The sequence below is a fragment of the Monoraphidium neglectum genome, assembly GCF_000611645.1.
Source record: "Monoraphidium neglectum strain SAG 48.87 unplaced genomic scaffold scaffold00180, whole genome shotgun sequence".
NCBI lineage: Eukaryota > Viridiplantae > Chlorophyta > Chlorophyceae > Sphaeropleales > Selenastraceae > Monoraphidium > Monoraphidium neglectum.
Window position 1 is genome coordinate 19,140 of NW_014013448.1, and position 17,732 is coordinate 36,871.

Sequence of the window (17,732 nt, forward strand, 5' to 3'; positions counted from 1 at the left end):
TATGCATACACATATATGATCCACCTGCCTATGATCCTCAAGCCACTTGTCGCATTCCAAGTGTGCTCCGCCACACCCCCACCATGTGCCCCCGCACACACGCATGCACGCACGCACGCACGCTCACACGCACGCGCGCACACACACAAAAACCAGCCCGGTGAATGACATCAAAATGGATGGACGAAGCCCATGACCAGTCAGCCTGACATTTTACTGCAGCCATGCTGGACACCAACAGATCACCCTAACAGTCATCAGTAGAGTGCGTCAAGCTCGTCCACATTCGCCAGCTGCTGCTCCTGCTGCTGCTGCGCCGCCACAGCTGCCGCCGCCTGCCGCTGCGCCGCCAGCGCCGCTGCCGGCGCGGCAAGGGCCGCGCGCTTGGCAGCGCGCTCGTCATCGTTCTGATATTCAAAGGGGCGTGGGGGCGCAGGGGTGCATAAGTGAGTTTCGGGTAGCCAGGTCGACTCACAGCCTGCTTATTTCACCCATTCCGCTGTGCCAGACTCAAAGCCCACCAGAACACGCCCACCAGAACACAGCACATGCGCGCCCTGGCCCTCCGCTGCCCCTCTGAACGCACGCCCTGCCAAGCATCACCCTACTTGCCCTGAAAGCAGTCCAAGAGCAAAACCTCTGAAATGGTCGCACTGCGTGCGCACCAGGCCGTCGTTGATTTCTGCGTTGCCGCCGCGCCGCACGCCCTTTGCGCTGCGGCGGCTGAGCTCCTGCTTTCTCTGCTTGACCTGCCGCACCTTGGGAGCCGACGCCCACGCCTCAAACCTTGGGGTGAAAGGATGGTGCGGTGCAAGTGAAATGGAGGCAGCAAATTGTTCCCAGTGAGCTCGCGTGAGGCTGCATGTGAGACCACTCCCACCAGCTGCATGGCCGCCACGGCATCCACAAGCGGAAGGTGAGCATGGGTCCTGGAGCTGTTCTATTCCACTATTCGTGTTGTTGGAACGCTCAGCCTGGCAGCACACCCTCTGGTGCTGCACCTGAACGTGGGCTCGTTGTGCAGGGTGCGTATCCACTGGGCGTTGACCATCTCCGCCTCGTCGCGCGCCGCCATCTGCTCAAACACCTGAGACGGCAGGGTTGGACACAGGGCGTGCTCTCCTGGGTGCATGTGCTTTACGCGTGTGGGCCTGAAACCCCTCAAGCGCATGGATGCAGTTGTTGTGCCAGATGGAAAGTTGGCTAGGTGTCCGAGATCTCAGCAAAGCTAAGCATCAGAGTCCTCAGCAGGAAGCCCACCGATTCCCATGCCGCCCCATTCACGTATGTTCTGCAACAAAAGAGTAGCCGCCTTGTCTCGACGATACACAAGTGTTTGACCCCCACCCAACCTTTGCACACCCTCGTACAAATGCCTGCCGTACACAAGCATACGCGTCTCCCGCACGCGGGCGTGCGCGCGCCCGCACACACACCTGGTTGACCTTGAAGGCCGTTGCCGCCTCCCGAAAATCGTCCAGGGTCATCGGGCCGTGGACCGACGAAAAGCGGCGGTTGTAAGCGTCGAAGAACGCCTCGTCCTGAAGAGGGCGGGGTTCAAGGCAGCCGTGTCGCAATGCGTGTGCGAGTGGACCAGGTTGTCGCGGAGTCGCTGCGGAAGAACTGAGCTGCAAAGCTCAAATACTTGGCAATGGTGCATGCAGCGGAAGATGTGTCCAGGTGAAACGTGCTTGCATGAGCGCACATTCAGCGCATGACAGGCCTGCGGCCACGGGACCGCACCAGGAAGAGTCCAAGCTCAGGGGCCATGGGCACGTTGAAGTCGCGGTCGGGGTCGAGCGCGGCCTGCAGGCAGGCCTCAGGCGCGGCGCCGCGCATCACCGCCACCGCCATGCCCACCTGGTTGAGGGTGGGCAAGGGTGGAATTGTGGAAGCGTGCGCCCGGGGTCGAGCGGCAGGGAGCGCATATTACACAAGGCTTGCAGCGGATGGGGTAGCACAAAGGTCCAGGGCAAGAAGGTGGGTCGTGGCAAGCTGCCCACGAATTCACTGGGATTGAGTTGTTATCCGTCCCCCAGACGCCCTACGCCGTGCAGCACCCCCAGCACACACCCGTGGCTAGCCCCGTTCCTCCTCCCCGGCCCACCATCTTGCGGATCTGGTGCATCATGAAGCTCTGGCCCAGCACAACCAGCCGGGCCCACTTCTGGCCGCGGACCTCAATGGTGCCAGGACAATGGTAAGACAGGATGTAGCGCTGCGCCTCGTTGCTGTACGCGTCCACCCTGATCTGCTCGGTGCGTGCGCGTATGACATGTGCGTATGAGAGGGAGAAGGAGAGGGTGTGCGTCGGGGTACGCGTACGTGCGCCGGCCCGTGTGTGTGTGTGTGAATGTGTGTGTGTGGATGTGTGCGTGAGTGTGTGTGTGTGTGTGTGTGTGTGTGTGTGCGTGCGTGCGCGCACGAGCACAAGCACGCAGACAAGTGGACCCTGTGCCTTGAGAATGCTGCGCGCCACCTTGAAGCCAGAGATGTCTGCGCTTTCTTGACACTGCTCAAGGCTCACTGGCTGTCAATCCAACCCCCTAAAATCCCCTTACCGTGTAATTGTGGAAGTTGTGGGTCCCGCAGTACTGCTGAAGCAGCCCGTTGAGCTTCTCCCGCTCTGCCTCTGTGAACTCGTAGGTGCTGTTCGCCACCTCTGCCCGCATCCGCCGCAGCCTGTCGCTCCCGCCCCCATCTGCATCGCCACCTCCGCCATTCTCATGCTGCTGCTGCTGCTGCTGCTGCTGCTGCTGCTGCTGCTGCTGCTCGCCGCTTCCGCCGAAGAAGCCGCCGCCCTGCCGCTGCTGCTGCTTCCGCTGTTGCGCCGCTATCCGGCGCGCCTCCCCCGCGGCGACATCGTCCGCGGTGCGGCCACGGCCGACGGCAGGGTCGAAGACCCAGATGGGCAATATGTACTCGTACCTGCATGAGAGTGGAGTCGTTGATTGGTGTGGAGAGGCCCGGCCTCACACAAGGATGAGTCAACCTACGACAGCACGACGGCGACCTCACCACGCGCACCTCGGCACTGCGCGCATGCCCTACTGCAGCCCCGGCCCCGGCGCTCTTTCCCTTGACACTTGTCCCCAGCCCTGCCGCCCCGCCGCCCACGCACTGGCGCCGGTCGCAGTACAGCCGGGAGTTGAAGCCGTCCGTTACGCGCGTGAGCCCGAGAATGCGGATCTGGCCCGGCAGGTGCGCGTTGACGCGCGCCGGGAAGCTGTCCACCGGGTCCACGAAAATTTTGGCGCTGACCACCTGTTGCAGACAAGGCGGGTGTAGGGCTGACGGCAGGTCTCCACGCCATCACTCAGCTCACAAAGGGATGGCGCGGCAAAAACAACAGGGGTACTGCCCAGCGCGTGCAGCACGCCACCATCAGCATGTTTCTGAGGGAGTGCGCGGCTCGTCAGCAACAGCAGGAGCCAACCTGGCAGGTGGCGCTCACGCCCTTGTCGGTGCGCGCCGACCGGGACCATTTGACCTGGGTGAGCGCATCGTGTCAAGTGCGTGCACGTGAGAGCAGGCTCGCGTTTGCATGCCTTTCGAGGCGGTGCATAAGCACAGGGACTGCTGATGGATTTTGCCAGGTCAAATTTTGGCTGTAGTTTGTTGTTCAGGCACGGCAAATTGCTCACAACACGTGCTAGCGGCACGCCGCACGCAATGTACCAAGCGCCTGTGCACAGCGCGCCATAAATGCTGCAAGACGCATCAAGGAACCAAGCCTCTGCGCCTTGATCCAAACCTCAACTCCCCGGTCGGCGCGTGGCGCAAGTCGACGCATTCGCCCACCCCTTGGAAGCTGCCCGCTAGGTGGGGCGGGATCGCGCCGGCCTTGACAAAGGCGCGCTCCAGCTCCTCCTCGATAGAAGGGCACCCGGGGTTTCGCTGCATCCCCTGCGAGCCGGCCCCGTCCACAGCAGAGCGGTGCAGCAGCGTCGGCTTGCAGCGCGGCAAAGCCGTCGTGGGGCGCCAGCGGCAGCAGCAGGGACGCGGGGCCAAAGTGCAGTGCAGGGGACTCACATGATATCCAGCTCCTACGTATGCGACCCATACGGCATATTTTCGGCGCCTGGGCTTGCTGGGGTCCCGCGCCTCGCCCTCCCCGTCCTCATCATCGTCATCGCCTTCCTCCTCTGCAAAAGCATCGGCGTCTATCTTTTTCACACCATCATCCACCTCCACTTCCGCTGGCTCCTCCCCAGATCGGCCTGTGTTTGGCTCGGACATGAGACCTTCTTCACTACTTCAAGGAACACACATAGTAAAGATGGCTGCCTATAAGTGCATATGAAGCTGTGTGACTGTGCGCTCTTCGGGCCGATGTCATCCTCATTCGCGGTCAACTGATCAACACTGTTTTTGCCGCTGCCTCGGAATGATGCCTGCATGATGGGCCCAAAGGATGTATCTATGGGAATGTGACATGTAAGGCTGAGTCACTCCAAGAGTGGCAGGGTGGTTGCCGCTGTAACAGCATGGTTCGGTTAATCCTGTTGCCCCTGAGACCCGATGGCAGGAGCACCTGCTAAAGTACGCAAGCACGGTGTAGGCATGCACAAGGCGGTCGTAGTCGTGAGCTGCATCACGAATTGCTGGGGTTGTTTGACCCAACAAGACTCTTGAGTGACTAGCCCATGATGCAGGGCTGCAGAAGGCACCAGCTCATGCACAAACCTTTCGGTCAGGCCAGCCGGTGCTGTGCCCGCGCAAGCATCATGCAGCGCAACTCCCTCGAAATTCCGGTAAACCGACGTATGTTACGGCACTACAAGGCGCTATTCAGGTGTGAAGTGTTAGGGCGGTGTTGTTCGCGCCGACAGCTCCTTCAAGATTGGCAGAGCCAGCAACGCTCTGGAAGGTTGAGGGCAATGCCCGCTAGAGCAGCACTGCAGCAACAGGTGGGCATGATTCTGGGTCGAGGCACATGCATGCCATCCCCCTGCTTTCCATCCATGCACCCTCCACGCATTTAATGTTGCGCGCCAACACAGGACGCATGCCATCCCGACGCAACCTGCTTCACGCATGCGGCTCGCAGTCCATAAGTCCAACGCAACATCGCGCATGCACAAAGTTGTCAACCTGGTCCATGATGCCCTGCCGACTTGCATGTCACACAGTCTGCTTTGCACTTTCAGCTTGTATGGCAACGGGACAGCCCCAAGCCAGTGTTCACAGTGCGGTACGCTCACTGATGCATCCCAAGCGCATGCCGATGCGACGCTTGCGCCCTCGTTGGCCGCGCAGCGATGACCGCCGGCCGGGGCAATCATGACATTAGTCTGATCAATCACGGGGAGTGGGTTGCAAAGCCTCAACGCGGGATTAGGGCGGTGATCAACACTAACCGCGATCTGGCGCTTTGTGAGGGGTGTGGGGTGTGCACGCAACGATATCTGTGGATGTGATCACATACAGTACTGTGAGTTACAAAGGGCCGCTGTACTCACAGCAGACAAGCGGGCACAGTTGAGAAAACAGGCACAGAAGGCAGGGGCCATCGCTGTCGACTGTCATAAGACGAGCAAGCCGCACGATACACACATACGAAACCAGACATCTTGAGGACGGACAACGAGCACCCTTTGTTCCTTGAGTGTTGTGGGCTCGTCTGAGGCCTCCGCCATGCGGAGCAGCTAGTTTGGACGCGACCACGACTGGAATCCTAGGGCTGGAGAGTTGCCAGCATGGTGCGGGCACGGCAACGGGGGCTGGCTGGATGGAGGCCCTGCTGCAATGCAGCAGATCACCATCGATGGTGGCCATGCCAAACATACGCCTCTGCACGCCCGCACGGACCATCATCAGGATATTGCCCAGGTGGATGACATCATAGAACGGCTGCTAGAGGTCAGGAATGGCAGGCCGGGCAAGCAGGTTCAGCTGGCGGAGAACGAAATACGGCTGCTGTGTTTGACCGCCAAGGAGATCTTTATGAGCCAACCGAACCTCCTTGAGCTCGAGGCGCCCATCAAGATATGCGGTGGGTGCCGGGGCAGGCTGGGGAGGTCTCGTTCCTTTCTGCGATGGCTTGGTGCTTCACCTCGGAGCGCCCCTTTCCCGCCCCTTAGGCGATATACACGGGCAGTACTCGGACCTGCTGCGGCTTTTTGAGTATGGAGGCTTTCCGCCGGAGGCAAACTACCTGTTCTTGGGGGACTACGTGGACCGCGGGAAGCAGAGCTTGGAGACAATCTGCCTGCTGCTGGCGTTCAAGGTGCGCCCTCAAGGGGCAGTGGCGATGGGGTAGGCACGCATTGTGTGATATAAGCATCCTGGGACTGGCAGAGTGGGCGTTGGAGCCTGCCAGCAGCGGTGATGTGCGTTCGCAGGGCGCTCCGCTGTCGCCTGCGTCTGTAGCCGCCGCCGCGACGGTGCAGGCATCTGCTTGCACAGGAGCGCGCAGCCGCTCGTTGCATTGGACAGCTGTAATTGGGCTGCAGCAGGCTGGAGATTGCGGCTGCATACTCGCAGGCATCACTGTGTGCCAAGCCCCAATGGGGTTTGTGCAGTGGTTGCTTGCATGATCCACAACACTTTTGCCAGTCGTGGCTGGCGGGGCTCTTGCCACCCTGCGGCCAGGCCCTGTTTTGAGCGGCGCAAAAGACAAGGCAGCCACCTGGCCCTAGGAACTGGCAGGCTGCTCAGGCGCGGCGCAGCGGCGCTGCCGTGTTATGCTGGCCTTGTCCCACATCGTGCGTGCGCTTGCTGCCCCTGGCGTATCCGCAACAGATCAAGTACCCCGAGAACTTCTTTCTTTTGAGAGGCAACCACGAGTGTGCCTCCATCAATCGCATCTACGGCTTCTATGACGAGTGCAAGCGGCGGTACAACATCCGGTTGTGGCGGACGTTCACAGACTGCTTCAACTGCCTGCCAGTCTCGGCGCTGATCGACGAGAAGGTAGGCTTCACAGCTATTAGCGGTGCTGGGGCTGTCCGCTTGGGGGCAAAGGCATGCAGCATCCAGGCATGCATACTGCGGGCCTGCCCGCGCTGTTGCGTATCAGCAGCTGAGGGCTACCTTGGCTTCTGCCGCACCAGGCTTACAGGAGCAAAAGGGCATGTTGAGGCACCAGCTGCAGATGCAAGCTCTTGAGCAGCCGCCTGCCAGCAGCTGGTGTGGTTTCTTTGCGGACACGTGCATATCACGCTTGTGGGTGCAATTCCCGTCCCGTCCCGCCTCGCCGCCCCGCCCCTTCCCTCCCCTTCACTGCCAACCCTCCTGCTTGTCCCCACCCTGCTCACCGTGCCGTTCAGATCCTGTGCATGCACGGCGGCCTGAGCCCTGAGCTCAAGAGCCTGGAGCAGATCAAGCGGGTGGCGCGCCCAACGGACGTGCCGGACAGCGGCCTGCTGTGCGACCTGCTGTGGGCGGACCCGGACAAGGACATCCAGGTGGGGGCCCAGGGGCTGCAATGGCAGGGGCGCGCCAGAGGACCTGGGTTTGGCCGTTGGGGCACACGCCTGAGCGTCGCAGCGGCGCGGTGATCGTGTGAGGGGCACTGCAGGTTGTGGTGCCAGGTCAGGGCGTCGTTTCCTGACCGGCCATTCGACTGGCGGTGTTGTGGGGGCGCGACCGTGAGCACGCATACGGTTTGCAGCAGCAGCAGCAGCAGCAGCAGCAGCAGCAGGATGACAGTGTCTGCGCTGCACCGCACATGAATATCCGACAAAACCCTTACTGTCGGACGCCTGTGCGTGCTTCCGCCGCCCAGGGCTGGGGCGAGAACGACCGGGGTGTCAGCTACACGTTTGGGTCGGACTGCGTGACGGACTTCTTGCAGAAGCACGACTTGGACCTCGTCTGCCGCGCCCACCAGGTGGGCAGAGGCTGCCCAGATTTGGGACGCCCCCACAGGGCCGGCGGGCCAAACGGGCGCTGAGTCATGCTTGGGTGGCGAGCACCAGGATCACCCTTCCTGTTGCTCGCGCCGCAACTGGGCGCCGTCGATGGTAAGGGTAGCATAGTCGCAGCGGCCGTTCTTGCGCATGTGTCGCGCGGGACCGTCTTGACAGCGCGTTGCCCATGAGCGCGTCCAACCCTCCTCACCCCTGGCCCCACCAGGTGGTGGAGGAGGGCTACGAGTTCTTCGCCAAGCGGCAGCTGGTCACCATCTTCAGCGCACCCAATTACTGCGGCGAGTTTGAAAACGCGGGCGCCATGATGAGCGTCGACGAGACACTCATGTGCTCGTTCCAGGTGCGGTGGGTGCGGAGGGCGTGGGGAGGGCACGCGCTGCAGGATGAAGGGCTCGGATGGGTTGTCTGCATCCACATGTGATATCTGCCCTTGTTTCAAGAGCTGTTGCTAGCTTGGCATGCAATCTTTCGTTGTGGCTGACACTGCTGGCGATTGCTTGTGCTGCTGCAGAGTGCTCGGCCTTTGCTGTCGTGATGGCGTACAGCCCAACGCTCACACGCAACTCCCACAGATCCTCAAGCCGGCTGAGAAGAAGCAGAAAGCTGTCTACGGCGGCGGCTACTGAGCAGCAGCAGTGGCGCGCAGCGGTGGCTACCGTGGCTGTGCTGGCTGTTGCGGCGGTAGGACAAGCTGCTTGGGGCTCACTGCCGCCAACATGGCTGCCGAAGGCCTTCTCCTGTCGGCTTGAAGGTGGCAAGCGTGGGCGGCAGGTCGTGGTCGGGTGTGCCGGCGAAGTTCCCAGGCCCTTGCTGGCGCCCGCCCTTTGTTGCGTGGGCGCCGCACTCTGGCACCGGCAAGGTGCTGCTTTCATTACGGGCTGTCTCATCGCGTAGGCCTGCGGCGCCCTCCCCATGCAGTCATTCGCGCTGCCGCTCTGCATGAGCCGCACAGGTGTGGCTGCCGCCAACGACAGAACAAGGCGGCTGCCTTGTTTGCGCGCGCCTTGTCGTGTGTGTCAATTGTCAATCTGAAACAGCACGATCGTCAAAGCAGGGCCGGGGCGGGGCGTCTGTCCGACGCGTGAGCTGACTGCATAGGGCCTACGCAAGCCTCTCCATGCGGCGCCCTTGCATCAGGTGCATTCTCGTGTTTTGTGTGTGTCACCCGCTCTTTTTCCCCTGGTTTCTCGTGGCTTCACTTCTTGTTATTTTGTCGCGCCGCAAGCGTGCTTGCTGGCGTGTGGTGGGACCCACTCACGTAGGCTCCAGGGCAACCTGCCCCCATGTAACCCTACGCCTGTAGCACCTAGAGGCTGGCGGTGCACTGATTGTTGTGAAACCTCGATGCTTGCCCATCCCAACCCTCTGCATCCTGGTCAGCAGAGACATTACTTGGGCCAACAACACAGCAGAGTGCGGGCAGCAGGCAAGCCACCATACTAAAAAAGGCATAACAAGATATCAGCATCACGTGCTGCTGGTGATGCGCGGCCGGCTTGATTTGTGTGTGTGTGTGTGTGTGTGTGTGTGTGTGTGTGTGTGTGTGTGTGTGTGTGTGTGTGTGTGTGCATTGCATTTGTGCACTACACACAGGAATGACAAGGGCTTTGCAGCATAAACTGGTAGGTAGACTCCGCACGCTGACAACAATTCAATGAATGAGTTCACAGCAGCAACAACAACCCACTGCAGTATCTTGGTGGGAAACATATACACGCAGTTGAGTGCTGGAGTAACGACAACTAATATTCTGGGCAGGGCAAATTCCCTTTGGCAGTGCCTGCAACAATGTGAGCACAGACCACATCACCAACCTGTCCCTGGCTGCCTGGATCAACCCGTTGCAACATTTTGTCCTGGCCTCCAGCCGCTCAGCAGCACGCTCGGCCGCCCCGCTGCCCCCAGTCCAGCTAACGGGCCGCCCTGCCTGCTGTTCGGGCCCCCTTTCGCGTCAACCAGCTGCTTCTTGATGCAGTACAGGTTGACACCCGCCAGCTCCAGCGGCCTGCCGGCCTTCACGTCGGAGACGCTCCAAAAGGGGCCCCTGAAGCCGCGGCTGGAGAGGTAGTAGCCGAGGCCATCCATGAACCTGCACGCATGGATTTAGGGGCAGGCGGGCCGGCGCAAATGGGAGTGGGCAGCGGGGGATGCCGCCTGTGCTGGGGAGAGGGTGTTGACGGAGGGTCGAGCAGCAACACTAGATGCAGCTGTGTGCTGCTTGTTTCTCCTGGCGAAGCAGGGCGAGAGGAAAACTTCAGCTCGCAGAAGCCGCGGCGACCGAATGATGCACAGCGGCATTGGCATCGGCCTCACTTCAGAAATGCTGCCTGGCCGTCTTCCTTCAGGAAGTCCTTGTTGCACTCCGCCATGACAAACCACACGTTGCGGCCCCTCAGCAGGCGCTCCGCCCCTTTCAGCACCTGCGTCGTGGCGCGACCGACCCCGGGAGTGCGATGAGGCGCGCCTGCGGGTGCAGGCAGGTCCGAGGGGCAGGCGGCGTGAAGACCCACCCCCTGCATTTCCGCATGCTGACTGGTCAAGTGAAGTCAGCTGCTGCTGCGTGACTTCTCCCACCTGTGTTTCAAAGCCCTCCACGTCAATTTTCACAACCTGTGAGAGGGCGAAGGCCCGGCATGCGGCAGGGTGGCATCTTTGCAATTGTCAACGTGTAAGGTCAGCGCAGACGCATGCGTGCGCCTGCGCTGCGCCCGTGTGATGCGCACGAGAGTCTAGCTGCGTTCAGCAATTGCCCCCTGGGCCCCACCAAAGCCCATCTTCACCTGCACATCATGGTCTATGAGGCCATCAAGCCGCATGACACTCATCTCCCCCCGAACCTACAGGGATTGCGGCGAGGCGGTGGGGCCGGGATGGGTGGAGTGACAGGCGGGCTGGGGTGCGCTTGGCGGTGGGGTTGGAGCGAGGCAGGGACGCACAGGTGTTTGCTGAGCGGTGCCAGCGCCATGGGACACCTTGCACATTGGCTCAGCACTCGACTCGAAGCACGATGAAAGGCAAGGGGGCGGAAAGGGGGTGCAGCAGGCTCCCTCTCCGGTGAGCGGGGCACCCTAGAGCGCGGATCTTATGCCATCAGCTGGATCCCTGCCCTCAAACAATACCTCATAATCATAGCCGCTTTTGAGCTTCCATTCCTGTTCCACCTCCCTGTGCGGGCGGTCCTGGGGCGGCAGGGCGTAGTCAGATTGGGGCGGTGCTGGTCAGTGCGGGGAGGGGGGGGGGGTGTAGACTTCATATGGGCGCCAAGCTTGAGGCCTTACAAGGGCTTACTGCAGCCGACCAGGGATAGGGTTGGCCCCTCACGTCGTCACACAGGGTGTGGCCATCGCCCCGGTTGATCGTGCCACTCAGGATGATGCACTTGGTGCGCCTGGGGATGGGGCGAGGGGGCAATGCGATTGCATTGCGAATCCAGGGGTTGGCAACATGGCCCCAAAAGTGCCATGTTCTGAGGGGTATATGTCGTCACACGCGCGCGCGTGTGTGCGTGTGCGTGCGTGCGTGTGCGTGCGTGCGTGCGTGCGTGTGTGTGTGTGTGCAAACCCTACTGTACGGCAAAAGACTCAGCAGGCCCAAGGCGTGTAATGTGTGCAAATCATTGCGGGCGAGCCTAAAGCATGTGTGCAGCTGTGCGCGGGGGCCCGCTATCAAAGCGCCGCAGCACCAGGCGCAGCTGGCGGGCGAGCAAGGGGCGGCTCACTTGGTACCGAGGCCAGTGCCGTACAGCGCCACACGGTCCATGAGCCAGGGGTTGGCACAGAGGGACGAGCGCACCAGCTGGATATTGCTGGCCATGGCTGCGGGGCCGGCAGTGGCAGGACAGGGTAATGCAGCAGGGCGCAATCCTGTTTGTCTGGCGCAAGGGGACCCATTGACGACGGCCTGCTCTGCCGGGCTCCCCTGACCGTCAAGGCCCATCATTGCAAGGCAAGAACTTGGATCGCAAATGCTGTGGCTCCGACGCAGCTGGGCACGCACTCAGGCGTGCCGTGCGCAAGAAGCAAGCCAGCCCTGCCCGCCGCCGAGCCCAGCCTCCTGCGCACCTTCAAACGCGGCCACCGTGGCGCCCGCGGCGGCGGCGTTGAGCGTGAACCACCCGACGTTAGCGCCGATGTCTACGACAAACGGCGGACGCGACCGCCGCCAGCGTTTCGGTGTATTGGCGTCCGACGGGGACTGGGGGACGGGCGCCCTCATGGCATAGAGCATTTGTTTGACCTCCTGTAGAGGCATAGTGGGCGTTGGGGCGGGGGTTTGCCTGGTTGGCGCCGTGGGGAAGACACACAACGGCAATGGATAAAGAGTGTGCGGGGACATTGTTTGGGACGCCGATAGGATTTCCCTGGGATGGAAAATGACAGTCGTCACTTGGACAAAGTGCTGGTGCATCGCTGCCCAGGGGCCACATCCTGCCAGGCATCCTAGGAAGCTTGCGCCCTTGCGCCCATGGCGGCGCCCCGCCACTCTGTCAGAATCCCCGCCAGCCGGCCGCCTGCCCCTTCCTCACTCGCGCACGGCCTAGACCTCGCTGCTTCCAGTCTGTCCACCACCGCCCCTCACAACATGAGCCCCCGACACCGCCCTGTTCCGCTCTCTGCGCCCCCCCACCAGTCCCACCGGCTGCTCACGTGGTCCTCCCAGTTGTGGGCGTCACTCCTCAGGTGGTTGCTGACGATGTCGTCGGACGCATACACCAGCATCGACGCGTTGCCGAACTTGGTCCACGAGGTGCCCTCAGGGTCTGGCTTGTGTAGGCGCGCGCTGCGGGTGGGGCAGAGTTTGTGCGAGCATTGCCGGTTTTGTGACAGCACCTCCGCAGGAGTGGGCGCCGGCCTCTGCCGCTCACGACCAGGCGGGGTTTGAGCACCTGGAGGGGTTGCATTGCGCACGTCCTTGTGTGCAGTTCGTTTGCTAGAGGATCAGGAAGCGTGTTCGTGCATCGCGCGCCTCACCTGCAGAAAAGGTCCTGGTGCAGCCGCACCAGCCGCCTGGCTTGATCGCCGCCTGCGCCTCCGCCCGCGTCCAGCAGCGCGGCCGTGGTCAGCGCGCTGAAGTTGGTCAGCGGCAGCAGCAGGTGCGCCAGCCGCGCGTCGACTGGGCGCGGCTGCTGCTGCTCGGCCGACCGAGCGGCGCCACTGCTGGTGGCCTCGCCTTCCAGCGCTCGTTCATGCTGCGGCCAGCCGTGCTTGATGGCTGATGGGCTGGAGCCGGCTGGCGCAGGGCGCCTGAGCTGCCATGCCAAAATGAGCAGCATCACCAGAGGAAGGGCTGCCCAGGGCGCCGTTGCCCCTGCATGATCACCCATAGCACAGTCGGCGACGGATGCCATCAGAGGGGATGGCGCGGCTTGTGGGGACGCTTCGGCGCACCTCCCACTGAGAGGCGGCGCGGCGCTGCAGTGCGTGTAGAAGTCATCAGCGCTAACCTTTCCTAATCGCTGATGGGCCTCGCTGCCCCGCCATGCCAAAGCCAAGTTATTTGATCAGCCGCGCACACTGTGTCATGCATCGTCGGGATATTGGATCATGCTGATAACTTATGTTCAGAAATATTCGGCACTGTTCACGTCCGTGCACGACCCTAGGGTGACCGGTCAGATCACGTGGTTGATCAACAAAGAGTCTCACTCGCACCCCAGCGGGCTTTTCGAATGTCACTGTCTTACACACTGTTGTCTGAAAAAAGAAACATTTTGAGACTGTGATCTGGGACCAGACAGGGCCTAAACACAGCACCCTGTAGTCAATACGAGTCAAACACCAGATGTGCACAGCCTTGCCAGCGGAATGGCATTCGAAGGTAGCAACAGTCTACTAGGCCCACAATAGTTGCTCGGCGGCTCTCCTGCGTTGGTGTTGCCATATTGCAGAGTGTACCATAATACCACCACGCGGCAACTGGCCCTGCCGAGCGATTGGTTGCCCCCTTTCTGCCTGGTGTCCCTTACACATGTGTCACGTGGCCAGACACAGAGCGAAGGGAGCTGGCAGCTGCACATTGCTACCCCTTGCATCAGTTGCTTCACACTTGTCTCAAGACAGGAGACCACCTGTTGCTGTGCTGTTTATTTTATTCGAACATGTGTCGCAATTGAAGGCACCTGAAACGTAACAAGGCTGAAATACATTCACACACTCACACACACACACACACTCACACACACACACACACACACACACACACACACACACACACACACGCACGCACACACATACACACACACACACAAACACGCACACGTTTCCTTGCAGACACAGCTTTATTTCAAGTGCGGACACTTGCGTTCTACCAACCAGGCGGTTCGCGACAGCTTTGCAAGCGATTTGCACGCAGTTTAAACCGACCGCTATTTAACGCCGTTGGCAAATGTACGCGCCGCCTTGAAATGCATCAACAAGACCTGCACGCTCGCACATGCGGTATGCCAATGGTGCATGTGCGCGGTACGCCTGCTTACTAAACACGTGCATGACATTGCGTAGGCAAACAAGCAATGGTCTCTGCCTCACTCTGCCTGCGACTGCCACCATGGCTGGCCTTGCAGGTACAGCACCCGTTGAGCGGGCGCATCACATGCCGCCAGAACCGTCTGCATTCGGCCTGTTTGCCCGCACCGCTGCCTCCAATGCGCGCCACACGGCAGCGCCCCCAACGTCATCAAACACATCCCCACCACTCTGACCGCCTGCCCTGCGCTCACGCGTCGCAGCGCCAGCTAGCAGCTCGACCCAGCGCCCGTTGATCGCGGAGTACAGCTTACGGAGTGCGCCCTCCGCGGCCTTCTCCTCCGCCGAATTGCCGCCACCCTGGAACTCCACGCCAAGAGCGGCGACCGCCGTGAAGCGCAGCGAGCGGCCGCCCATCATCGCCGAGAAAAAGTTCTCACCGCCCCACTTTTCTTGCGCGTCGCTCTTCTCGAAAGCGTAGGGCAATAGCTCCCCAGCGGCTGCAGCAAGCTTGGTCCATTCCCAGCCGCGCCTGGGCACCACCCCACGGGAGACAGCAGACTTGCAGAACACCTGCTTGCGGTCGCCCGTGGCAGTGCAGGGGTGGATGCGGCGGCAGGTGTGCCTACGGAACGTTCATGTGCATGCAATCAGCATGGTCTCATCCCTCTCATCACATGCACACACACATGCATGCGGGCTCTCTCTCTCACTAAAACAGGCAAGCGCACGCACGCCCGTGTGCGTGCTCACCAAGCGCGGTGGCCCCCAAATGCGTGTGAACGGGCACAAACAAACATAAAGCCCACCAGGAAGTCCTCGAGAATTGTCTCCGTGGTACCGTCCGGGTCATATAGGCCTGCAAATGTGGGCAGCGTGCATTGCATGTGTGTATGCGCACATGCACCAAAACAGGCTCACATGTGTGTGTGTGTGTGTGTGTGTGTGTGTGTGTGTGTGTGTGTGTGTGTGTGTGTGTGTGTGTGTGCGTATGAGAGAGGGGTGTGTCAAAGTGCGCGCACGTGCATGCGCGCGCGTGGGGATTAGGATTAGGATTAGGATTGTTACGAGATCCCGCGGTCGCCCGCTCCTGGAGCCATCCAGGCTCATGGGATATGACTTGGTAGCATCAGCATTGTGTGACAGGGATTCAAGGGGCCACTGTTCGCCGTTCAAAGCAGGCGTGCACAAAGGCCCCGAGTGTATGCTGTGTGTTTGTGTGTGCGTTGTGTGCGTGGCTATGTGTGTGTCTGTGCATGAGTCACATGCGCATCAGAGAGGAAAAGGAGGGCAGGGACAGCAGTTTCCCAAAGGTCGGCATAATTAACAACCTGATGAGGATTGTGCATGGCCTTGCCAATCAGAATGAGTGCACGAGGCAGGCCTTTATTTTTAAGAAAGAGCGCAGCTTGCGTGTGTTGTGCTGCCGCACCGTGAAGGTTGCAGCCGCCATAAACGTAGTCATCATCCAGACGCATCCTAGGTCGGAGAAGGCATTCCAAGAAGAGGGGACTGGCGTGAGCTCATATCAACAGGCTGTGCAGCGGACCTGGCAGGGCGCTGCTCGCCCCATTATGCTGTTCCGGCACATGTCACACAACACCAAACCCATGTGCAATCCAACTCCTACAACACTGACTTATTTGACGTACGTGCCCACCTGTAACAGTCCACGAACCACTCATACTGCCGCTCCCCCAGGCCAACCGCCCACGCGTCGGGCGGCGGCGGGCCTGGATCACCCCGCCGCTGGGTCGGGGCTGCCCTGGTGCGCCCCCGCGCCTGCCTCCTCAGGTCCCGCACCCTATCCCTGAATTCCTTGTTGTCAGGGTTGAGGGCAAGCCCGGTCTCAAACGCCTGAAGTGCCTGAATGACAGTGGCAACGCGGGGCAGGGTGGTGAGGGCTGGAGGGCAGAAGGGGTAGGTGCCAGTCTGCACAAGGCAGGCCGACACTACAATCCCCAGCGCACATGTCGCCGCGAACGACAGCAAAACCCTCAGGATCCTACAGTCAAGCTGGGCGCAAGGGCGCAAACGTGCACACCTGTGCCTCCCTGTCCAGAGCCTGCAGTGCAGCGCCACGCCGCCAGTGGGCCTTGTCCCATTCAGGGCGGAGGCGAGCAGCCAGCTCGGCGTCGTCGAGCGCGCGCAGGGCGGCGCCCTGCTTCAGCAGCGCCGCGCTGCGATTACTGTGTAATTGTTGGGAGGATGCAGGACGTGGCGGCGCATGGGTTTGTGTCGTGATGTGCCAGTGTTGCAGCAGTGAATGAATGTTTGTGGCAGGATGTTGGGCGCTTCCTCTACCCTGCCAACCTGTGCAACGCCGCATCTGGTGCACCAGCCGCTTGTATTGCCTGCGTGTATAAGTCTACAGCTGCCGCCCAGTTGCCGGCCGCAAAAGCAGCGTTGCCCTGCTCGCGCAGCGAGGCCATGGGTGTACCGTAGAGCCCGCTGGGTGACTCGGAAACCAGGTGACGCGGGCAAGCACGCCAACCTCGTGACAGCAATGTAGCAGCAGCTTTCAACAACATATGCAATCCTAGTAACAGCAGTGTATACGTGTGGTGATCTGATCAGACGGGCCACCACAATCAATATCAGTTATGAAAGTGAAATTAAAACAGTAGCATGATCAGCTTGCGTTCTTCGAGAGTGTGAGGGGGTGCAAAAGTTGCAATGTGCATCAATCCATCAATGATGAAACACAAGGGCCGAGCTGCTGCAGCTGCACTCCTGGAGTGTGAGGAGGGCAAGCACACACATGGGCGTCATGGAAGGCCGGGAGGCGGAGCAAGAGCCAGAAACTGTGGCAGCCACCGGCCAACAACGCGACGACGGCGTGTGCCGGTACAAATCTGAGGCACTGAGCCGCCACACACGTGACGTGCATTATCCCGCTGTCAAGGCTGCGAGGGGTGCTGAGCTGGACCCAAACGAGGCCCCCCCCGCCACTCACCCGACGCCGTGGTCCACCGCCATGGCGGAGATGATGCAGCTCCCTTCTGGCACGCTCCGGGGCCTGCCCTTCTTCGCCACCCCCGGCCCACCGCCCGCTGCCGTCCCCACGCCGCCGCCGGCGTCGGCGTCAGCCGGGCGAGCATGGTGGCGGCTGGCGCCCTGGCCGCCGGGGCGCACCGCACCGTCGTCGCCCCCCATCTCCCACTCCTCCTCCATTGCCAGGGTCTCCCGCAGCTCATCATCACTGCCATCCGCCTCATAACGGCTGCGGGTGCGCCGGCGCAAGGGCGCCGGCGGCGCCGGCATATCGCCACCCCGGCCGAAGGGCCCTGCGCCGTAGGCTGGTGCCCCGGCGCCGCCGGCGCCGCCGGCGCCGCCGCAGCCGAAGCGACCGTCCGTGTCGACGGTGAAGAGGCGGGCGATTGCGGGGCCCCCC

At 61.3% G+C, this 17,732-nt stretch overlaps 4 protein-coding genes across 4 annotated transcripts; 1 reads left to right on the top strand and 3 right to left on the bottom strand.

The window, feature by feature from the left end:
- Positions 1 to 257: 257 nt before the first annotated feature.
- On the bottom strand, positions 258 to 3,391 carry MNEG_1737 (tRNA pseudouridine synthase A; the record flags this gene model as incomplete). Its single annotated transcript, XM_014049790.1, has 9 exons — positions 258 to 407; positions 666 to 786; positions 1,002 to 1,087; positions 1,437 to 1,541; positions 1,744 to 1,860; positions 2,108 to 2,251; positions 2,562 to 2,928; positions 3,122 to 3,264; positions 3,383 to 3,391. 9 exons carry the CDS (start codon positions 3,389 to 3,391, stop codon positions 258 to 260), a joined length of 1,242 nt encoding a protein of 413 aa, XP_013905244.1.
- Positions 3,392 to 5,699: 2,308 nt separating this feature from the next.
- On the top strand, positions 5,700 to 8,500 carry MNEG_1738 (protein phosphatase 1, catalytic subunit; the record flags this gene model as incomplete). The annotated part of the gene is made up of 8 exons (XM_014049791.1): positions 5,700 to 5,702; positions 5,821 to 5,995; positions 6,084 to 6,229; positions 6,745 to 6,915; positions 7,272 to 7,409; positions 7,730 to 7,834; positions 8,080 to 8,214; positions 8,447 to 8,500. 8 exons carry the CDS (start codon positions 5,700 to 5,702, stop codon positions 8,498 to 8,500), a joined length of 927 nt encoding a protein of 308 aa, XP_013905245.1.
- Positions 8,501 to 10,183: 1,683 nt separating this feature from the next.
- Positions 10,184 to 13,146, bottom strand: MNEG_1739 (hypothetical protein; the record flags this gene model as incomplete). The annotated part of the gene is made up of 9 exons (XM_014049792.1): positions 10,184 to 10,294; positions 10,449 to 10,484; positions 10,655 to 10,711; positions 10,994 to 11,053; positions 11,196 to 11,262; positions 11,593 to 11,689; positions 11,936 to 12,113; positions 12,521 to 12,653; positions 12,845 to 13,146. The coding sequence occupies 9 exons, from the start codon at positions 13,144 to 13,146 to the stop codon at positions 10,184 to 10,186; spliced, it is 1,041 nt and encodes a 346-aa protein (XP_013905246.1).
- A 1,315-nt stretch (positions 13,147 to 14,461) lies between these two features.
- MNEG_1740 (hypothetical protein) lies at positions 14,462 to 14,911 on the bottom strand (the record flags this gene model as incomplete). Its single annotated transcript, XM_014049793.1, has 1 exon — positions 14,462 to 14,911. A coding segment is annotated over one exon (450 nt), but the record flags the coding sequence as incomplete, so codon positions are not given.
- Positions 14,912 to 17,732: the final 2,821 nt, after the last annotated feature.